At 39.0% G+C, this 22,250-nt stretch overlaps 3 protein-coding genes and 1 long non-coding RNA gene across 5 annotated transcripts in view; 3 read left to right on the top strand and 1 right to left on the bottom strand.

The window, feature by feature from the left end:
• LOC105382294 (chloride intracellular channel exc-4) overlaps positions 1 to 11,626 on the top strand; it is a 34,082-nt gene extending 22,456 nt beyond the window's left edge. The window contains exons 2-8 of one of the 2 annotated variants that reach the window (XM_038117291.2): positions 4,848 to 4,949; positions 5,303 to 5,467; positions 5,930 to 6,069; positions 7,255 to 7,357; positions 7,882 to 7,992; positions 8,892 to 8,954; positions 9,802 to 11,626. In XM_038117291.2, coding sequence (XP_037973219.2) covers positions 4,848 to 4,949; positions 5,303 to 5,467; positions 5,930 to 6,069; positions 7,255 to 7,357; positions 7,882 to 7,992; positions 8,892 to 8,954; positions 9,802 to 9,894 — 777 coding nt within the window. In that variant the 3' untranslated portion in view covers positions 9,895 to 11,626. The remainder of the gene's footprint in view (positions 1 to 4,847; positions 4,950 to 5,302; positions 5,468 to 5,929; positions 6,070 to 7,254; positions 7,358 to 7,881; positions 7,993 to 8,891; positions 8,955 to 9,801) is intronic. The other variant, XM_038117292.2, reaches the window with a different exon arrangement.
• A 232-nt stretch (positions 11,627 to 11,858) lies between these two features.
• Positions 11,859 to 12,882, bottom strand: LOC105382295 (mitochondrial coenzyme A diphosphatase NUDT8). The gene has a single exon (XM_011552150.3). The coding sequence runs from the start codon at positions 12,714 to 12,716 to the stop codon at positions 12,075 to 12,077; it is 642 nt and encodes a 213-aa protein (XP_011550452.2). The 5' UTR covers positions 12,717 to 12,882; the 3' UTR covers positions 11,859 to 12,074.
• Positions 12,883 to 13,048: 166 nt separating this feature from the next.
• Positions 13,049 to 14,066, top strand: LOC105382293 (mitochondrial coenzyme A diphosphatase NUDT8). Its single transcript, XM_011552147.3, has one exon. It carries the CDS (start codon positions 13,139 to 13,141, stop codon positions 13,823 to 13,825), a length of 687 nt encoding a protein of 228 aa, XP_011550449.3. The 5' UTR covers positions 13,049 to 13,138; the 3' UTR covers positions 13,826 to 14,066.
• A 6,628-nt stretch (positions 14,067 to 20,694) lies between these two features.
• LOC105381053 lies at positions 20,695 to 22,085 on the top strand. Its single transcript, XR_007266907.1, has 2 exons — positions 20,695 to 21,268; positions 21,456 to 22,085. It is a non-coding gene; the product is annotated as an uncharacterized LOC105381053 (long non-coding RNA).
• The last annotated feature ends 165 nt before the right edge of the window (positions 22,086 to 22,250 follow it).

The following is a 22,250-nucleotide window of genomic DNA, read 5'->3' as shown; positions in this document are numbered from 1 at the left end:
ACCAGGATGTGCAGTTTTAGTTGAATAAATAACTTCAGTTTGTTTTGGTCAGTGTTAACAATGTATTAAGCGATAAGTTTACTTTCATCAAGTACTGTGTTATCGTAATCTTCATCATGTATTTTTGTTATGTTTTTAAAATCTGTCGGAGGACGGAAGACCCCTTCATTGCCTTGTTATTTTCTGTCTCAACATTTATTTTTTATTTCTGGACAGGATTATATCGACTAGGAAGACGTGTTGTCGTAAATATCTCGACACGTCAGTGGAATAGACTCGTGTTTTCTCCTCGACGACTAGTCCGGCTTGTCATCACGCAAACTCCTCAAAAGTATTGCAGTTTTTTTGGGGGACATTATACTTCACTCCAATTTGTTCACTTTTTGCGCATTCGTGTCGGTTCCGGTAGTTTACCTACAGTTGAATGACACCGTGTTGTTTTGAACAAAATATTCTGTCTTGCTCTTGAATTTGATACAGTATGATGTATGACTCAGGCACAGGCATATTAATATTAAATACGCATAGAACTGCTTTTAAATCTGTATATTAATCCATAATGTTCTTGACATTCGTTCATTTCGTGCCATTGAAACTGGTGATCTTCTCTTTAATAATCTTCTTCATACTTGATTAACTATGACTGTGCACTTTCTATTCACTAGGCCATTATCGCCTATCAATCATAATCAATTTCAATTTACGTCCAAGTCACATCGGTTCAGAACTTATCTGGTTTCACTGACCTTTATAAGGTAAGCAAAGATGCCTGTAATTAGAGAATACACTTTCACGATCTAGGAATAGGTTTACAGACTGGTCTACTGCTTCCCCTAACTCAATTATAGGTTCTAATACTAGTGGGGTAAGGTGTAATAGATTGGTATGTGCGGGAGGCTGTCCGTCCGGCTTGGATAAGTTTTCACTATCGCGGGTCAGTGCGCCCGCCGCCGGTCGCTGGTCACTCGCTATCGTTCCGTCCGCTGCAGCTAAAATTATGTTTTCTCTTATAAATATTGCTGCTGCACCGAATAAGGGTGTGGAACGACTGTCGCTTTTAGCAACTTTCCTTTCAATTAACATTGTAGATGTTTTAGGGGCAAGCTTGTGATCTAGCTCCACGTCGCTCGCGGCGGCTGCAGCCGCTTGTGACGGCTCAGCGGTTGTTTCGCCGCAAATTGGCGAAAATTCCGCGACTTGATGCGCCACAGATAGATGTGTGCTTTCGATTTCGCGAAACTGAAAGTGTGTGTTCGGGGGGTGTCGTTGACTCCCAGTGTTTGTTTGCCACGGCCCGCTGCCCAGCTAATTGATGACGCTGGACGGTTTAGCCTATCATGCTATGATTGGGCTTCGTTATTTATTGTGTTTTTAGCCTGTCTTCATTACGCGTCGCGGCCGGCCGCGCGCGCATCTCGAGATCGTTTTTTCTCCGCAGCGACAGTCCACACGCCATGTTTTGTTTGTCTCACATCATTGGGTGGACGGAGACCAACTCGATTATAAAGTTTTCACTAATAAATCTCAATATTTCAGTTTTATTGCCAGCGTTTACCAACGGACAGTCGGCTATAAATTGTGTTGTTTTATTGGATGATTACAGTACACTTCGTTTACGGTCATCGGTCTTCGCATATTTACTTATACCATAGCTAACTCAATTTTCCATAGCATTTTAATCAAGACTCAATTTCTCATACTTAAAGATTACATACAAAACAAATAGTAAACAAACCACTCGGCAGCTCCGTTTAGCGCCGATAAAGAATGCTCCACAAACGCACTCACTCGAACAACGCTAATATTGTAATGTTTATATAATAAAACTATTTTAGAGCAATGATAATAATAATTTGTGTATTATGTAATTTTTGTTTATTATGATGATGAGCCGCCATTTTAATATTCCACTTTCGTTCCACAAAGCGCGGGATGCGCGGGCGCCGGTAATGTGTCGCTTCCGCCATCTTTAATTTCAAATTACATTAGTGTTCAACAACGGCTGTTAATGCCACTTTGACACGTTCAGTTAAACCTCCATTGTTATTTTAATGTTTCTAACGCTTTCGTGTAATTGTGTTTAGTATTTTACTGCGGTACCTATTACTTTTCTAAACTGTACACTGGAAGTTTCTATAAGTCTTACATTGTATTTCATTAACATTTTAATACTTATTCCACACTTTTGATCCGTAAATGTTTATGTAAATACAAGTACCAATTCATTTGTCTAATTCTTCCTATTTTTTTGTTTCAGGTAAGCATGACGTATAGATGAAAAAGAAAGAGCAGACCACTCCGTTATAACGTTATAACTATTATTATAATAATGGAATTTTGTAAGAGTTGTCTTTATAATTATTTATCGCTCACCTTAAAGTTTTACTCTAAGAAAATTTAACTTTTATTTACAGAACAGATTGCTCGATAAATTGAGAAAGTACATAGTATGTACTCTACTTACTCTTATTTTAAAGAATGATCGTGATGAAAGGAAGGATAAATACAGGCAACAAAATTATAGATAATAGAGGAGCAACGTAGCCCTTTGATCCGAGAGTTCATAGCTCAATGAGTCATAGTCATGACTCAAACTGCCTCCAATAAAGTAGACCACGGGGCTATTCTCAAAGACAACACAATTACAGCCTAGGTCAGGGGTCGGCAACCTTTTAAGGCAAAAATTAAAATTTCAAAAGTATATTGTTTTAAAGGGCCATCTATTTTTAACTTTATAAATAAATATGTATAGCTTTTTCGGTTTTCATTATCTTGGTAATGGGAAAAAGTTACTCACGTAGGTTAAATAATGTTCAATACATTATAGAAAGAGTACAGCAAGTTTAGTAAACTCTAAATCATTCTTGTAATTTTATTTTGAATAGGCTCTTTGATAGAAATGCACTGGAAGCTATTTTCGTACTATTCTAACTACTAGCTGATCCCGCGAGCTTCGCTTCGCCTTTAAAAGTTTTCTCGCGGGAATTCCGGGATAAAAAGTAGCCTATGTTCTTTCTCAGGGTCTAGACCATCTGAATACCAAATTTTATTCAAATCCGTTCAGTAGTTTTGGCGTGACAGAGTAACAGACAGACACAGTTACTTTTGCATTTATAATATTAGTTAGGATAGGCTCTTTGATAGAAATGCACTGGAAGCAAACTATATAACTATTTGAATGATAATAATAATGAATTCGGGCCGTGGCGTCTTTATTGAAAGCGAGAGCGTAGTGCGAATGTCAGCGTATAGCGTATACAGAATGCATAGAGCACACTCCCACGCGACGACGCGGATTGTGAAACAAAAGAAATGCGTGTACGGTATGAATATTCAGTACATTGGTTATTTCTCCTAGAGGTGCCATAATACACTCACGGGCAATGAAAACGTTCCATTCACAAAATGACAACACCAAACGACCAAATTAAAATATGAAGGAACCTTTTCATTGCCTGTGAGTGTAAAATTTTGTATCTTTCTGCCTAGTAGCCCTATCATAATAAAATTATGTAAATCAACGTAACATGTGACCAATTTTCCTGTTTACTTTTTAATTTTTATACTTTACTTAATCTAACCACCTTTTCTTTTTTAGACTGCGTTCCCAGTAGGCCACAACTTCAACTTGAAGTAGAAGGAATCATTCTATATACGTGCTGTTGACAATATTGTGTCGCCAGTTTTGGTCAAGTTAAGTGAATCGTAGTATATGCAGATGGGACACAGTAACGAAATTAGTGACTAAACGGCTAATCAGATTATCTAAAAGAACATTAATTAGGAAGCCCACCAAATTGTGTACAACTAACTGGCAATAAAAAAACAAACAAAACTGTTTCATCATAATTATGATTCTCAACAGTATGTTATAAAATTGAGGCAAGCAAAAGCAATTAAGACAATATGATACATAAATATAACACTTATAAAAAACGACCTACTCCACTATGGATACTGATTAGCAAGTCTAAATAAATAGCTGCTGTAACTGTTCGTTTTGGATACTAATTTTATGCTAAATTATTTTAAAAAAACATAATATTACACTTATGTAAATAATGCTGTGTCGAAGTTAATTTAGTGTTTCCAACTTTGCTCAGTTTTTAGTCTACTATTTCTCCATTAAAATCCTGTTTTGTCTTAACCTGTTATTTAGAGCCAGCTATTTTTCATGATTAATTGCTGGTTTTATTGTCACAATTCGTGTGAATTTTTCTGACATAACTTCACCATACCTTACCCAACTTGAACATAACTTGAATGATACATTTTATTTTTACTGTAACTGACAGAATTAGTTTTTTTATTACTTTGGCAATGTGTATGCTACATAGTTATAAATATTAAAAGTATGTGATCTGATCGCTTTCGGCTTTAGGCGCCTGATTGGGCCCTGACTCCTGACCAAAATACCTGCTACCTTACCAGCACTTTATCAATCTACAACGCTTTTCTGTCATATCCATACAAAGTATTGACATATAAGCGATCGATGCTATAAAAGTAAGCGTCTACCTTTCGGCATCGTACTCAAAGGATGCATCGCATTCAGTATTCTTTGTATAGAAATTCACACAAGTGCGTCCACTTCGTCGGCATTGCCGACGCCGTTTATCCATTCATTTATGACAATCTGTTTGGTTCGACACTTACCTACGATACCGATAGGTGGTGGTTTACCTTAGGAATGTTGATTCCTAATATGCGGTGTTGGTAAATGGTATGGTCGCGGATCTCCCTCCATTATCATGCATCCTTCCTTGCGCCACCACTCAGTATAATGTGACCGCCTCTCTGACCCTTTGCACTAAACATTCTTTATAATGTGCTCTTCTCTCCGTCAGGCGTCCACGATCGACGGGCGGCGGAAGGGCGCGTGTCTGTTCTGCCAGGAGTACTTCATGGACCTGTACCTTCTGGCCGAGCTCAAGACCATCAGCTTGAAGGTAACACGCCGTCTTTAGCCAACTTGAGCCAACCGCCTTAACGTGGAGGACTGGTCAAAACAAATGTAGGTAGACCTCAACCAATATAGAATGCAGCAGACATGCAGCCACTGGCGATGTCGGCTGTTTGTCACAACTAAAGCTTAAGGAACGAGGATTTATAACAAAAAGCCATATTTTTTCCATTTTAAATTTATCTTGTGTTTAGTGTGCTATACACAAGATACATTTCTAATGAAAAGTTGCGAATTTTTCACTCAGTAATATTTTTTTGCGGTATACAAAATAACATTATCCATCTGAATTTGACCAAGTTCTATCCGTCTGAATATGCATCCAACTCCAACCCCCAGGTGACGACAGTGGACATGCAGAAGCCTCCGCCAGACTTCCGCACCAACTTCGAGGCGACGCACCCGCCCATCCTCATCGACAACGGGCTCGCCATCCTCGAGAACGAGAAGATCGAGCGGCACATCATGAAGTCCGTGCCGGGCGGACACAACCTCTTTGTACAGGTAACTTATTCGTAGGAAAAGGTATGCGGCCTCCTTGGTTGAACGAGGTGTTGGGCCTTCTTGGCTGAAATATATGTTCTAGACCTCCTTGGTAGAATGATAAAATATGTTAGACCTTCTTTGATGAAAAATATGTTAAGCCTCCTTGGTTGAAAAATATGTTAGACCACCTTGGTTGAAAGATAAGTTAGACCTCCTTGGTTAAAAGATATGTTAGACCTTCTTGGTTGAACGAGGCTTTGAAATCTGGTTACGAACTTTAAATAGAGAATTTGAAAGGGATTGCCTAGAATAAAAAGAGGATTTACTTGAAAATTATCAGCAATAAATTTTATTCCTATTTCTACCTATAAACAGGAATCAGCCACATTCTGAACACCATAATGCATTTTACAACTATCCCAGCCCCAGTTTCATACCCCTACGAAACAGCAACTAACCGCCAATCCCGCACATCCACAGGACAAGGAGGTGGCGTCCCTCATCGAGAACCTGTACTCGAAGCTGAAGCTGGTGCTGGTGCGCAAGGACGAGCACAAGTCCGCGTCGCTGTTGGCGCACCTCGGCCGCATCGACGCGCTGCTCGCCCGCCGCGCCACCAGGTACCGCCCACCGCCGCTAGATGGCGCTGTGAGGGGTTTTGTTACATAGATAGATAGAGTACTCGGGTAGCTCGTCCGCCGCGCCACCAGGTACCGCCCACGGCCGCTAGATGGCGCTGTTTAGAGTTTTTAGTTTTGGTGGCGATAGATGGCGCAGATTGGAGTTTTGGTCCGCGGTTACCGAAGATAGGTGGTAAGGTGGTAGATGCCGCTGATTGGAGTTTTGGAAAAGAAAGAATGAAAACATTTATTTGACATACTGACAATAATAGAAACAGTAAATGATACAAACAGAACAGCAACAAAATACAGAAAATAATACAATACAAAACAAACAAAGTAAAACGAATTAAACAATGGTTGTTGTCCAGAGCGTCGTTTGGTTTTGATTTGAGTGGCAATAGATGGCTTTGTTAGGGGTTTTTGATTTTGAATGTGAGTTTTATAGAACAGCTATTAGGCAAGCTAAAGATCGCATCCAGTGGCGTGCTTTGGGAAAGGCCTACGTCCAGCAGTGGACTGCTATAGGCTGATGATGATGATTATTAGGGATACCGAATCTTCCACCTGTACTCGAAGCTGAAGCTGGTGCTGGTGCGCAAGGACGAGCACAAGTCCGCGTCGCTGCTGGCGCACCTCGGCCGCATCGACGCGCTGCTCGCCCGCCGCGCCACCAGGTACCGCCCAGAGCCGCTAGATGGCGCACCTCGACCACCAGGTACCGAAGGTGACCGGTAGATGGCGCTGATTGGAGTTTTTGATTTTGAGTGTTAGTTTTATAGAAATACCGCCAACTACGCCACCAGGTACTGCCCGCAGCCGGTAGATGGCGCACCTCGGCTACCTGGTACCGAAGGTGACCGGTAGATGGCGCTGTGAGGAGTTTTTTTAGATTTGATTTATGTGGCGATAGATGGCGGTGTAAGGGGTTTTTAATTTTGAATGTTAGTTTTATAGAAAGGCTATCTAGAATTACCAACCTTTCTCGCCCACCTCGCCGCCAGGTACCGAAGCCAGCCGAGAGATGGCGTTTATTGGAGTTAATTTTTGGGGTAAATTTTTCCAAACGCTAAACGTATTTAAAATAGGAATCAAATCAAATTTTAAATACATTTTATACTAATTGACATACCTACTATAAATACTATTTTCTATTAATCTTTTATCTTTGTGGTTTCTCCTCAGGTTCCTGACGGGCGACACGATGTGCTGCTTCGACTGCGAGCTGATGCCGCGCCTGCAGCACATCCGCGTCGCCGGGAAGTACTTCGTCGACTTCGAGATACCCGTATGTACCTACCGACAATAGTTGTCATATTTAGTTGGCCCTAGTAGCTCATTTTGTTAATAACTAATAGTTTAAAAATAATATCTATAGTAACCGGCCCTTCTTAAAGTTTTCCGTGGAAATTGGTTAATCTGGGAAGACAGCTTCCTACACACTAAATGAAATCAAAATTGGTTTAGCTGCTATCCTATGACAGCTAACATTCACGTTTGCCTTTGTAACATTAGTGTGATAAATAAAGTGAATGTACTCAAATTTTACTAAGCTTAGAACTCTATATTGGCCCGATTGATTCATACATTCTTATACCAATAGATAACCTCATTAAGGCTCATACTTACTGACTAAACGGCTTCAAACTGACTTTTAACTTGAATAACTTAAACCTTAACTAGGTCAAAGGGAAAATAGTTCTCTATTTATTTTGTACTCTAGTAAGTTGAGTTACGGGAAAAAAATATATGAAAAAATTTGTATTGCCATGCTTTATTAAGGCTTAACATTCCAATATTTTTCGTTCGCAGACGAGTCTATCGGCGCTGTGGCGCTACATGCACCACATGTACCAGCTGGACGCGTTCACGCAGAGCTGCCCCGCCGACCAGGACATCATCAACCACTACAAGCTGCAACAGGTACGAGCTAGTTCCGGAGAGTGCCGCTAGATGGCGCTGGGTGATGTTTTAGTTGTGAAAAAATATGGTACCAACTAGTTCCAGAGAGTGACGCTAGATGGCGCTGGGTAAGGTTTTAGTTACAAAGAAATATGCAGGAAGGGAATAAGTACCTATAAAGATTCCACTCGAGAGAGCCACGTACAGGAATTTGGCCCCCTCTCAGAATAGAATAGGAATTTACTGCATGATCCAATTCCACTATTAAGTGCATAAGGTGCGTGGGTAGAAGTTCGAGAGTTTGTCGCTAGATGGGGCTATGTGTGGGTTAGTCCCAACTATAAGAGAGCATTGTGAAAAATGTATGCAGATTACAGGTAAAGTATTTTCTTTAGGCTATTATTTGCAAACATTTTCTGATAGAAGCGCCACTTTGTATCCGAGAACGAAAGCCTTCATACTTTATGAAGACTATCCTAACCCGTGATAACCAGTCTAGGCCCTAGTTGAGGAGACTACCGCTAGATGGCGCAACGTGATGTCGCGCTGTACTCTAAAAGTAATTTGGTGCAGAATTTTATTTATTGCCTTACTGATTTATCCAAATCCTATAATATATTGAGTTGAAAAATATATTACTGATTAGTTTATTTATTTTATTTATGTACTTATTAAAATCTTCAATATACCCTCTTATGAACTATCAATAACAATGGGGAAGAAAACACGCCGCCACTAGTTTTAATCTTTACAATAAAGACTAAAGAGTCACAGTTACTCATGCAACTCTCTAATCTATGGCTGCTTCTGCTAGTGTTGCCAGTATTCTACCCTATTGTTACATTTATTTAGGTTCCCAACTATCTCTCCCTATCTATCTCTCTTTAGCCTATGTGATTGTAATGTTGTATCTCGTTCAGCAATCGACTAAGGGCCTGCTATCGCCCACGCTGAGCCGAACCCGAGTGGACACCAGCAATAGCGTACGTTCTATGTGTCGTGGCGTCTTCACACTGCCATCTTGCTTTCCCGCCGACCAATCAGATTTCAGGAGCAGCGTGATTAAAAATAAAAGTGTTACGGTAACTTGTTTGTGGTCTTGTTTAAATTTTTGAAATTCGAATAATGGAACAAAGTTTGATTACCTAATTTTTCAAACTAAAATATTTTTCTTTCGTCATGACTGCTCCTTGAATTTGATATGTATTACTCATAGTTTTTTACAGGAGTTTAGAAGTTTGTAGCAGTTTATATTTTGTACTCTGTGATATCAAGAGTACATAAAACCAAGTAGACAAAGGTCAACTGTTACTAAATTCTAGTTTAAGACATTGAATGTCTGGACTGAATTTTTCTATGTGTAATGATGCTAGTTAGTTATATTAATTCATATAATAATATTAACTAAGCACTGAATCAAGTACTATACATAGTGTACCAATATTGTTTTGTCACAAGCACCATGTTTAAAATTCATTGTCATTATTAATAAGCATTTCCCGCATTTCTAAACCAAGGTTGTGGTGTTTTTGTTGTGTTCACAAATGTTTAACATTATTAAATTATTATTAATTTAACAAATAAGTACACTTAAGAAAACAATCAGTGATTTAAATCTATGCAAGTCTGAAGCCCAAATAATCAAAATAATCCTGATAAAATAAAAATTCACTTCAAGAAATTTTTAGCAGACTTCAAATTATGAGAAATTATGTCAAAGAAAAAGAAGTACCAACTTTAAGACACTCATTTTCACACTTTCAATTAGATATTTTTTAAATGATCTTAATTAGATATACCCTATATTTAAATATGAATGTTCTGTTCCAGGCGTTAAAAATGAAGAAGCACGAGGAGCTGGAGACGCCCACGTTCACCACGTCCATCCCCATCAGCATCACCGACAACAACGGGGACCAGTAATAGCCGCCCTCACCCTACACCTAGACCAATATCAACGACACTTCTTGTTCAAATCACATACCTTTTTGGTGTCCGCATAGAACTTCCAAAAGGTAAAGGTGGGTTAAATCGGCGAGAAATACAACGGTTTCGACATGTTAAAAGTCGAAATTCTTGCCTGTTAGTTCTATGAATACGTATGTGGTTTTTAGCCTGGCAACATTAGGCGCGTTACAAATGTCACAATATTTTTTGACTTCGAATACTGTCCGGAACCATAGACATACCGGATATAGACACAAAAAGTTATGGTAATGGTCTATGAAATTTATTTTTTATAATTTGTGTGACTATGATTTGAATCAAGGAGGCCAAGTTATATTTATTTTGCCCGGAGCAAAGGTTCAGCACTTGAGCTAGATAGCCTGAAAAATATATAAATACGGAAGACTGCACAACTGTACAAGCTATAAATTGTACAACTTGTAAGTGTAAGTAAATTTTCTTGTACGTTTTGTATTAATTTTAACTTGGTGTTTTGCGTTTGCTCCGAGTCATTTTCCATTCCCTGTTTACACATTTTGTGGTAACCTTGTCGCCCCGCCCTTTTCCGCACTTGATAGAAAGAGATGGTTATATTTTTGTAAATTCAAACTTTATTGTTGTATTAAAAGAGGTAAGGAGATTGAGATTTGATTGTCCAGAGCAATATTTCTGTTGAGATTGAATGTGTGGTGCGGTGCAATTATGAATTGTGATTTTTTTACCTGCTTGGTATAGTTGAGTTTACCCGTTTCAAGAAGTTAGGTACAAGCTACCTAAAGTTACATTATATCAGAACTAGGGGTCTTTCCAAGAGGTACCTTCTTAAAGGCAATTTTTATTAAAATAATATTTTACTTCCCTAAATTAGAATACATTTTTGACTTCCCTAAATTAGAAGAAGGTGAAATTGTGGCCATCGACCATTATGGTACTGGTAGGGTATTACTATTACTATTCTAAATCTATTTTGTAATAGTGTACAGTCAGAGGTGCTGATACAAAATCAAAACTTTAGCATTTTAATTGCATTAAAAAGAAACTGAAAATGTTGCATTTTATTCATAGTGCCTCTTTACTAAAATTAGTGTACTTTATGTTCAAACAACGAATGTCCCGACATTATTTTTGTATCATATTCTAAGATGTAAGTAAGATCGGTTACAGTATTGAAATGTCCTTTTGGACTTTTTATTTTTTTATTAATTAGGTTAGATGCAAAGGAATTTGACCGCCATTTCTTGTATGAAAATCGCCTTTACAACCCCTATCTATTTTGTTTAGTCGTTGGTTAATAATGAGCACTCTTGCCTGCCTATCATACTGATGAAGGTATTGTACTTACATAACATACTTTTGTTCAATCACATTTAAATGTTACTTACAACATTTTTATTTATTTACTTAAAATATAAACAACAATAGATTAGGAAGCGAGGCTTTAACAATGACCACCTAATTTAAAGTAGTAATTATAGTTATCGGTGTAAGTGTTTTTATCACGGCACTCGTGTTGCATACAAGATGGAGTCAGTGTTGTGGTAAGAGCTTGTTTTTAGTTACATTTTTTTCCACACAAATATGTTTAATTTATAAAGTAGTACAGATACTGTTGACGGGCGAGATAACCATTTTGTCGGTTTGGACAATGTATAAAATATTAATACTAGATTTTAATTAAGTGTTAAGGAATAAACCTGGATAAATATTATTTTTTTCATTTGTGTTTTATTTTGTTTTGTTTCCTTTCTTTTGCCATTTTGGATGCCTTTTCAGTTGATTTTTTTACTACTAACTAAAATAATGCTTAAAAATTATTGATGTGCCTTTGCTTGCCCTATTGATTAGAATTATGCTGCTATTGATACTTGTGATATTAGCTTTTGTACTTTCATATTGGAAAATCATAATCAAATAATAAATATTTATCAAAACAAAGGACATACTCTTTTACTGTAGACCAGAATATTTTATTGATGAAATTGTAGTGATCTTCTTTAACCCATAACAACATGGTAAGCTATCTAGTAAAATATTTCATCCTAAGTAACATCATAAGAATATACAGATTGATATAAATTAGGTTTATTATTTTTCTAAATAAAGGTAAGTCTGTTGATTGCACATTGATTTTCCACAACATAGGGCCAACATTGTAATCAGGGCTGCAGTTTAACTTTTTTAGAAGTCCAGTCATTTTTGTAAACATCTGCAGGCAGCAAGCTCCGTAGAATACTGTGTGTGATGTACGCAGTCACCCCCCAGATCTTGTACCCTTCTACTGAAAACACGGGGAGTATGAAACCATTCGTGAATTGAGTGTGATGTTGGTTCTTGGGATCGCAGAAGCTTTCCAACGATATAGCGAATACTTCTGCCACCTCGTTCTTGTTGACATTAAAGTCTTCCTTCTTTAAGTCCATTATTGACCCGATGACTGGGGTGATTATGACTTTGTTGTTGCGTCCGGGGAACTCGGGTCCTTCGCCCCATATTTCGATCTTGTTTTGTTTCAAGCCGGTCTCCTCTTCAGTTTCTCTGAGCGCGGTCTGCGCGGGGGTCTCGTTGAGGTCGCACTTGCCCCCGGGGAAGGAGATCTGGCCGCTGTGCGCGCGCAGCATGGGCGAGCGCACGGTGTACAGCAGCGACACGCGGCCGCCCGGCGCGCACAGCGGCGCCAGCACGGCCGCCCGCGCCGCCGGACGCTTGCCCGTCAGCGGCACACGCATCTTCTTAAAGTTAGCCATACAAACATCCCTCACACTGGGACTAAACAAGTGTTTGACAGTAAAGTGGGACATCTTGGTCTGCTAAGGATAAGGAGTGTAGGTTTATCACTTTGTTACATTATCAGTAATATCACAGGAATGTAAGGATAGGTTTTACAATATAAATTTAGCTTAAATTTCAATATTTTTGTACTTTGGATTGGATTTGTTTACGTAGGAAAGGAATTAAGGAACTGTCAAATGTCAAATCAGATAAGATTCAAATTTGACCAGTGACAGATGAAGTGAAATTAAAGTTCGTTTCGCATAGAATCATCAAAATAATAACATTGGTCATGGTAAAAATGGTGGAGGTGCAGTCAGTGTGATAAGTGATAACCTGTTGTCAACCTGTCACTGTCATGTGTCATCTGATAAAAAGTTGAACAGCTGGAGGAACTGAATCAAAACAAACCAAAGTCCTTAAAATTTAAAAAGCCTTTTTACTGGTGTAAATGAACATAATTCGCAAGCTCGTCATGGCCGAATTACCGGCTGAAACTCTACTATCCAGTTCATCGCGGGAAAAATGCGTGGCAAACTTGAGAGATCTTCCAACCTCAACTTACAGCAATAAAACTCCAACCCTAACTGCCGCTGTGTTGGTACCAATATGTGTAGTGGACGGCGAGGTGTCTCTGCTGTATACTCTGAGGTCGGCGCAGCTGAAGCGGAACAGCGGGCAGGTGTCGTTCCCCGGCGGCAAGACGGACGACGGCGAGACATCCGTGCACACGGCGCTCCGGGAGACAGAAGAGGAACTCGGCATTCCCAGACACACTGTGGACGTGTGGGGGACCATGCCACCCGTGCAGGGCGCAGACAAGAATATGGTAATCCATCCTGTTGTGGGCATGATTAAAGACTTCAACATGAGCCAACTAAACCCTAGTGAAGATGAAGTAGAGGCAGTTTTTACAGTTCCAGTCAAACAGCTCTGCGACCCTAGTACTCATGGTCATTATGAGTTTAAAGAACAGCCGTTGCCGGTGTTTCTTTCAGGAAATTACAAGATTTGGGGTATAACGGGTTACATAACACACTCTTTTCTGAAATGTTTTGTTGAGAGTGATATGGCTAATGCCAACTTTTTGGGCAGAAAGTACGAGTTGCATGAACTTATGCCTAATTCTAAACTATAAAACTGGCTCTAAAAGCCTAGGTAATTTTGTATATTTTCCAATGAAATGAAGAAAATCTAAATAGAAATTCTTAAATAGTGATACTTAAGTTAATTTTTATAGATAACTTTTATTTAGGTGATGGCAATGACATGGTCATTAATTAAAATACTTTAGTCTAAACCTTCATAATATTATTGAAGTGATGAATAGAAATTTTTACATAATTTCAGTTTAATGATAACAAACTTACATACAATCAAATAAGTTGAACAAGGTTAGTTTGACATACATATTTAATTTACTTATATTACTGTGATAAATATACATGTATATTTTTGTGTTTTATAGAGAACCTTATTATTTATAGGTAGATATTATATGCAATGTGTCACAGTCACAGCATAGATACCAACTACCTTAATCATTTTGCCTACCCACATAAGTAGGTGATAAACTACACACTTATTTCTACAGCATGAAAAGAGGTAAACATATTAAAGTTCGCCACTTTACTACAATTACCTACTTAAGCGTAAGTAAGTAATCTTAATTAAATTAAGGACCGGAAATTCCAATTATCTTTATCTTACATCGTAAATAACATTATAACTACCTAGGTAGATAAAAAAGTATATAATAATAAATCTTATAAAAGTAGGTAGGTATGTACCTGTTAGCTTATACTTAATACCCACTTTTAGCAATGAAAGCTCTGCGTAGAACCTAGCGTGTTTTACTTTAAATTCACTGGGAAGTTTTATAAAAAATGCTATCACAAGACAACTTATTGACAAAAAGTATGACACGGAAGGAAGGAAAATTACTTAAATTTTTCCGTTCCGTAATAAAAATTGCAGTGATTTCCTTAACTTATCAGATTTTTAGCTAATAGCGTAGCCAAAGTTTACATAGACCCAGCAGAATTAACCAACCTCGTGCTGCCTTGCTGCCTCGTGCGCATAGCATAGTGGGCAATGCATTATACATAGGTACCTACCTAATACTGCGTTCGTAACAAATACAATACCGCGTTGTTCCCTTAAATACAATATGCTACCATCGGTGAAATACGGCAGTCTTATACCTACCTAGTTACTAGCCTAGCACGGGGCGCAAGACGTGAAGAAGGTTATGCATCGCCACTCGCTCTCGATACCACGACACTGAGAAAACTATCGCGCTCGCTCTTGAGGCTGCGCGATGTGAGTGACCGCGAAGCAAAACTCTTGTCACGTCTGAAATGCGCCCCTTACTAGCCCGTCTGGTCTTTGTATGCAGGAACAAGTAGCCCACTACTACCACTTTACTCCTCATCCTCACACCTCCCATCCCTCAGCTTATGGATGGTGTCCGCGTGGATCCACTTGAGGTAGCGGTTGCGGCAGTCCAGCTCGCAGTAGCTGTTGTATGTGAGCCGGTCGGAGGCGCACAGAGGCAGGTAGATGCGGCCGCACGCGCAGTCGATGGGCCAGCGGTCCACCGCCAGGGATGACGCCGTCAGGAGTAGCAGCATGGTGACTGGGGAGAGGTGAGGTCAGTGGTTTGGTGGAGAAGGTTGCGGGGTTTTTGGTTGCGGTTAGCGGGCGGATATGGTCGTTTGGGTGTTATAGTTTCCTTGGCCTTATCCTTAACTTTAAGAATTTTAAATTTTACTGTAGGTACTTTTGTACCTATTTTTATGTGTTTATTTGGCTAAAAATTAAATAAAATATACTTACTGCGATTAGGGATCGAACCCCACTATTTTTTACGACTACCTTCTGGTACCTTCCGTTGCTACCTTAAAATATGTTTGTGAAAAAGTTATAGTGGAATAAAGGCTGAAAGTGAAACAAATAAGGAGGTTTCACGTTACAAAATACGTAACAAAGTCACAAATTATCGGAAATGAAAGTGAACTGGGTCGAGCCCGCATCCATCGTAGTGTTATATTATGTTTTGAGCCACACACACAACACTATTCATGAATATTCTACTCGTACCTTCTAGAAGAAAGTGAAAACACCACCGTCTAGACTTGCCTTATTTAACGGTCCTATAGGAATTTTGCAAAAGTGGTAGGTTTTATGCGAAAGGTGGAACTCAGGTGGTCATTCGGGAGTTGAGATCGGCAGGATTCTTCATATCTTCAGCGTTAGTAAGTATTTAGGTATTAATTATTGAGTGCAGCTAGAGCTATTTGAGACGTCACTGTAACTCCCAATATACGAACTACCCACGTTCACATACGAGTCAGTTTAAATACTCGTACTTTTACACTTATGCAAAAGGTCTATTTCTACGTAAAATAAATTAAAATATATACTCACCAACTCTGAAATCCATGTTTATCTGTAGTGAAGTAGTCAACAACAGCACAGCAGTAGCGACTGTAGCCCAACTTTCTCTGAACTCAGTGGCTCTACCCCCGACACTTTTATATATATTTACACGAAGACGGCTACTTATCACCCTTGATACTTACTAACTGCAGATAATCCACAGTTACAAGGATAATAAACGCACAATGTCGATCCACATCCTCTAGACATTACAGTGAGAAACTGGTTGCCCCACCATTGTGACAATGGCGCGTTTATCACCTGCCGTAGAGCTATTTACCGATACTTAACTGCTTTAATTGGGTTTCAGAGATAGGTACAAGCAGGGTAATTTACTTACTAGGGTTACCGTATCATCATCTCCTCTCCTGGTATACATATAGGTATTATAGTGATTTAAAAGTGTGATTGTCCTTTCATAGGTACTTAAGTAACAAAGTTTTAGATGGGACGGGAGGTGGGTGATAATAACAATTATTTATATGTATGTACTTACACTGCACAGGGTTGCCCCGTTAATTGTCCCGTAAGGGAGGGTACGTAAGATCTATGTACGTCAGTGTTTCTCAACCTGTGGGTCGCGACCCCCTGGGGGGTCGCGAAGCTTCTGTAAGGGGGTCGCCAAAACCGGGACCGCCAAATAAAAACTGGGAACTTTAGTAAAAAAGCAATAAAGACAATTAGTATTAATTTATTAAGAAATACTCTTACTTTAAAAATACTTTTACTTAAAATTTTCTTAAATGCAAAGGCTGAGCTTGTTTTGGTACAATAGACCACATCCGTGCACAGTAATGCAGATTACACAGAAGAACGAAGAGCATAATCAGCCTCTGTGTCTAGCCTTTGTGGACTATAAAAACGCCTTCAACTCCATCGAGACAGGGGCAATTTTGGAAGCGTTGCAGAGATTTCAAATCGACTGGCGCTATATCGAGGAGTTGAGGAGTCTTTATGATGCCGCTGGACAATGGACATGGCAAGTGTATAAATGGCGAGTATATGTCACACCTCTCTGCTTCGCGGACGACATCGTTATTATGGCAGAATCTCTGCAGGATGATGAAAGTGGCTTAAATGCTGCTTCCCAACGTGTAGGCTTCGGGGTATAAATTTGGACAAGACGAAAGTCATGTACAATGCTCTCATCGAACCGGAGCCCGTGATCGTTGGTGAGGCAACAATCGAAGTTGTGCAAGAATATGTCTACCTCGGGCAGACTATTCGGCCAGGCAGAAGCAACTTCGTCAAGGAGGGTTGGGCTGCATTCGGAAAACTTCGTCAGCATATATTCTCCTTGGCCATCCCTCAGAGCCTGAATACTAAATATTTCAACCAGTGCGTCCTGCCAGTGATGACGTATGGTGCAGAGACGTGGGTACTGACTGACGGCAGGACTAGTCCACCGATTTAAAGTCGCTCAGCGTGCTATAGAGAGAGCTATGCTTGGGGTTTCTCTGATAAATCGTATCAGAAATTAGGTTTTCCGTCAGTCAGAGGATTAAGATTACTGACATAGCTGTCAAAATATGCAAGCTAAAGTGGTAGTGTTCTGGTCATATCTGCTGAAAAACCGATAACCATTGGGGTAAACGAGTTCTCGAGTAGAGACTACGAATAGGCAAACGTAGCGTGGCAGGCCTTCCTCCTGGTTCAAAGACGACGACCACAAGTATTAATTTTTTTGTAAAGCTAGGTAGGTATTTTGTCTTTTTATTTTCAATTGACTCTTGAAAACTTTTGGTAATACTGTAACATACACATACATACATGATAAAAAACCAAAAGGGTCAAGTCAAGGGGGTCGCGAAATATTTTTTTATACCAGGGGGGTCGCGTCATGAAAAAGGTTGAAAAACACTGATGTACGTAAAGGAATCAGAGAGGGCAATTGATTTCACTTAAAAGTACACCTATAGATATTAAAGTTGGTTACTACTTCTTACTTACCGACCCATTATATTTTTCTTTGCCAATATTGAATTTTAATTAGCTTATAGTCTTATGGGTAAGTACTTACCAATTTTTTTTGTTCATAGCCTGTATAGTGCCACAAACTTATCTGTTCCGGTGAGAACGAATTAAATTGGTCCATATCTCGTTACTCACTAATAAATTATATATTGATATAGATTAGATGGATTTATTTAAACCGCAAGGGTAAATTGCCATTACGGGAGAACTTTACATCCTAGAGAATGAAGAAATATTAGAAATTTACGTGAACTCTTACCGGAACAGATAAGTTTGTGGCACTGTAGTTTGTTGAATCCAAGATGAGCTGACGCAAGCAACTGTACCCGTATCACGAAAATTCGAGCTAACGAATAGAATCGAATGCGAGTGCGACTATTGTCAACTTGACAGCACTTTCGAACACTTTTTACCTTTCGAATGAGTTTCGAAAAGAATGACCACAGAGTACTTACATGATATTATTCTGACAATGACCTATGGAATGATAGCTGTCAAACTTTCGCAAATCTACTTATACACCGCCATTTTGTTGTTGACAGGTTGACAGCACTTTCGAATAGACTATCGAATAGAATGTGCTGCGTTTTTTCCGGATCGCTCTACTGGCATCACACTTGCGCTTGCGTGTGTCCAGCTACCGTACCGCCACCGCACATTTACATAATCAACTTTAGGAAGGTTCATTTCTACTTATAGCAATGACGCTAGGTCCACGACGGCTAACGGGCTTTTACAGCATTACGGGCATTACTCGACGTAATTTTGTACGTTTCGATCAGTAGGACTCGTGCTAACAAGGACATAGACATGTATATTATGACACGAGGCGTTGAGGTATGAGAGGTAATCCACAGCTCTCAGGACGATGATCATCATCATCATCATCATCAGCCTATAGCAGTCCACTGCTGGACGTAGGCCTCTCCCAAAGCACGCCACTGGATGCGATCTAGCTTTCCGTTCAGGACGATGATAATGATATCGTATATAAAATCCCACCTACCATGGTACATACTTCCTTGCTGCTCTATGGCAAAACAACTCCAGACAGCCAATGAAGGCAAAATCAAGACGTGGGAGATCCTGTTCCTCGGCAGTGTTCACTCTAGTTAACCAATACTTATGTACAGAATAATATAATAATAATAATAATAATATGTAAGGACATCTCACACACGGCCATCCGACCCCAAGCTAGGCAGAACCTGTGTTATGGGTGTCGGACAGGACAGGTGATATATCTACACAAATACATAGAATGTTACAAAAGTGGTAAGTGGTAAATAACAGTTATTTACCATACTAAGTTACTATACTAAACCGAAAGGGTTCTGCGCGGGGGGTCCTCCCGCACAACTTTTGTTCTACATCTTATTGAAATTCAAGAAAAATACCTAAGTAGTCAGACCCTTTAGCATGAATTGTCATCGTGAACGTGAAGTAGAATTCATCGAGTAATTTTGTATGAAAATATGATGATGATGTCCTCTTCGTCGTATCCGACAACATCGACTCTTGCTACACTCTGTTATGTGCTCTTATGTGGCTTGCAAGTCCGAACTTCGTCTTGAACACGATGAAAATATGAACAGCGCCCCTGGCGGTCGGTAGCAGAACTAAAATTTCCCTACAAAATTCATAGAGTAATTTCACGTCACGTTCACGATGAAAATTCATGCTAAGGGGTCTGTTCTTCATAGTACTTATTAGGCAAGTTTCTGTGTACTTACTTATATAGAGAAGTATTTTTTTGGTGAACTTCAAAAAGCCGTAGAACTAAATTTGTTGAGGTTGTTTGGGGAGTTAACAGATCACCATAAGCAGCCCTACCTCTTTATTGCTATTACAACTACTACACAGGATATACATATATATATAGGTATATTTATTTATAAACTAGCTGTTCCCGCAAGCTTCGCTTCGCCTTAAAAAGTTTTCGCGTGGGAATTCCGGGATAAAAAGTAGCCTATGTTCTTTCTCAGGGTCTAGAAAATATGTATACCAAATTTCATTCAAATACGTTCAGTAGTTTTGGCGTGAAAGAGTAACAGAAAGACAGACACAGTTACTTTCGCATTTATAATATTAGTAAGGATAGTTAGGATTGATCCTCCGAGGTGGCTCGGTGTGCTATGCAAGTGCTATAGTTGACGTCATTTCGTCTTCCGAATACCTAACAGGTAATTCCCCTTCCCACAGCCCATTGTTATGCCAAGCAACAGCTTTACCTAACACCAATGAGTCTGACTCTTATTGATTGAGATATGAGTCTAAATTAAGGTTTCCTTTACGATTTGTCATCTCTGATTCAGTCTTTTATTATGTTAATGTTGTTACCAGTACCAGTGTACCTACCTAACACTTACAAAAGTGGCGGACTATCTAGTTACCAATGTAGTTACCTACTTGATAAGTAGAGGTAGGTATAACTTTATTAGTTAACCAGTTAACAAATAAAAATTACACTGAAATAAATTACTTATTATGTAGTTAGTTAAGTAGGGTAAGACCTGGTTTCTCATGATTCTTTTAGTTACAGTCTCAATAACGGATTTGCTGACGACGCGTTTAAGGATTATTACCCTTGTTAAGACCTGTAGGCCTACTCTTGGCACGCAAGACGTAAATTCATATTGTGTTAAGATCGAACACAAGTTTATGGCAATTTCAAGTTAGATTTGGCACTCCCGACATGAATTGGCTCACGATCGTGTTCTAATTCGAATTGGTTCTAACTTGTGTTGGATTGTGAGTCAATTTTGACAGTTACTCTGTGAAAGAATGAATGAAAACGAAAAAAAAAACAAATTGTCATTAAAATTCTTGTTGTCATGGCCGGTCGGTGGATTTTCATAATAAGTAACAACGTAAAAAGTTTAAAAACCAATATTATGGTAAGTTGTTCAGTTACCAAACGTGTTAGAATCATCTGTATATCCACTATGATCATTATAATGAACCTAGTTTTTCCCCACAGAGTTTCGCAACTCGGCCGTCGTACCGCCAGACGAAATTACTTGTAGAATATCTAGAAAGTTACCCAGGAATGGCCAGGGATCTTCTTAAGACCGACCTAGGGAAGTTAAAATTATGAGAAAATAACATCAATGGCCTCGACCTTAAATGCGGTCGAAGGGTCTTGATAAGATAGACGTAACGTAAAGTAAGTTAAAATCTTAAGTTTACTTTTCATTTTGTTATGACTACCAAATTAAAATCCCCGTAAGCTAAAATCCCCCAGGATGACCCACTAATCATACTTCATTACTTTTTTTAAATATTAAGTATTGGAAAGAAATCATTTTATTTTAAATGTTAGTTAATGTTTAATGTGTAATTATTTTTTTCAGACTGAGGACTGCTGTGGTAAATGGCAGGATCATAACATACTTAAAGTCGAGGTGCATCATACCCAGGCCTAAACTATCAAGCCGCTCAGCTCATCCTCACAGCACCTCACAGCATAGATCCAGCCGCCGCTACCAAGTTGCTGTAGAAGTAGACAGAGTGATGGCCATAGAGGAAAAGCAGGGAGAGGCTGAACTGCTGACAGCATGGGCTAATGCCCTAAAGCCTAAAGGGGACCTTGCAGCAGCTGCCCGTGATGGAGTCAATATCCTCATAGAAATTGCGCAACAGTTATCAAGAAATACAAAGTTAAGGGCATCTAGACCCATAACCATCGTCACTAGTTATGGGTCCAGATGCTGTTGTGCAGTAGTGGATGATGTGATGATTTAAGTAGAAATTTATATTTCCTGTGACTAAAATATTATTTTATATTAGGTAATACCTATGTTGATTTAAATATATGAACATTTTTGTTTTAAGAAATGTTGAATAATATTAGAAAAAGTGTTCCTATGTTAATATGTCCCTTATATATTATAAGTTTGTAAGTATTTCAACAGTGGTGGTGAAATTATTATTCTACAAAAGTATGTCGGTATTATTATAAAGATAAAGAATTCTGAAACTTACATATGTTTTTATTTTTAAATCTTTTTGATTATGTACTGAAATATTTACAAGATACTATAGTATTTAGGCATGTAGAGGTGCTGGTAGAGGTGGTTCATCTCCATAGTAAATGGTGGATCCTCCCACCAATCCGGGTGTTGTGGCTTAACAGGCTGCTCTATTAT

This window comes from Plutella xylostella, chromosome 3 (assembly GCF_932276165.1).
Source record: "Plutella xylostella chromosome 3, ilPluXylo3.1, whole genome shotgun sequence".
Taxonomy (NCBI): domain Eukaryota; kingdom Metazoa; phylum Arthropoda; class Insecta; order Lepidoptera; family Plutellidae; genus Plutella; species Plutella xylostella.
Note: the sequence above shows the minus strand (reverse complement) of the source record. Positions and strands in the feature narration are given on the sequence as shown.

Bases quoted from the DNA above. Each gene is read 5' to 3' on its own strand.
- LOC105382295 (XM_011552150.3), bottom strand. From the start codon at position 12,716: ATGTCCCACTTTACTGTCAAACACTTGTTTAGTCCCAGTGTGAGGGAT.
- LOC105382293 (XM_011552147.3), top strand. From the start codon at position 13,139: ATGAACATAATTCGCAAGCTCGTCATGGCCGAATTACCGGCTGAAACT.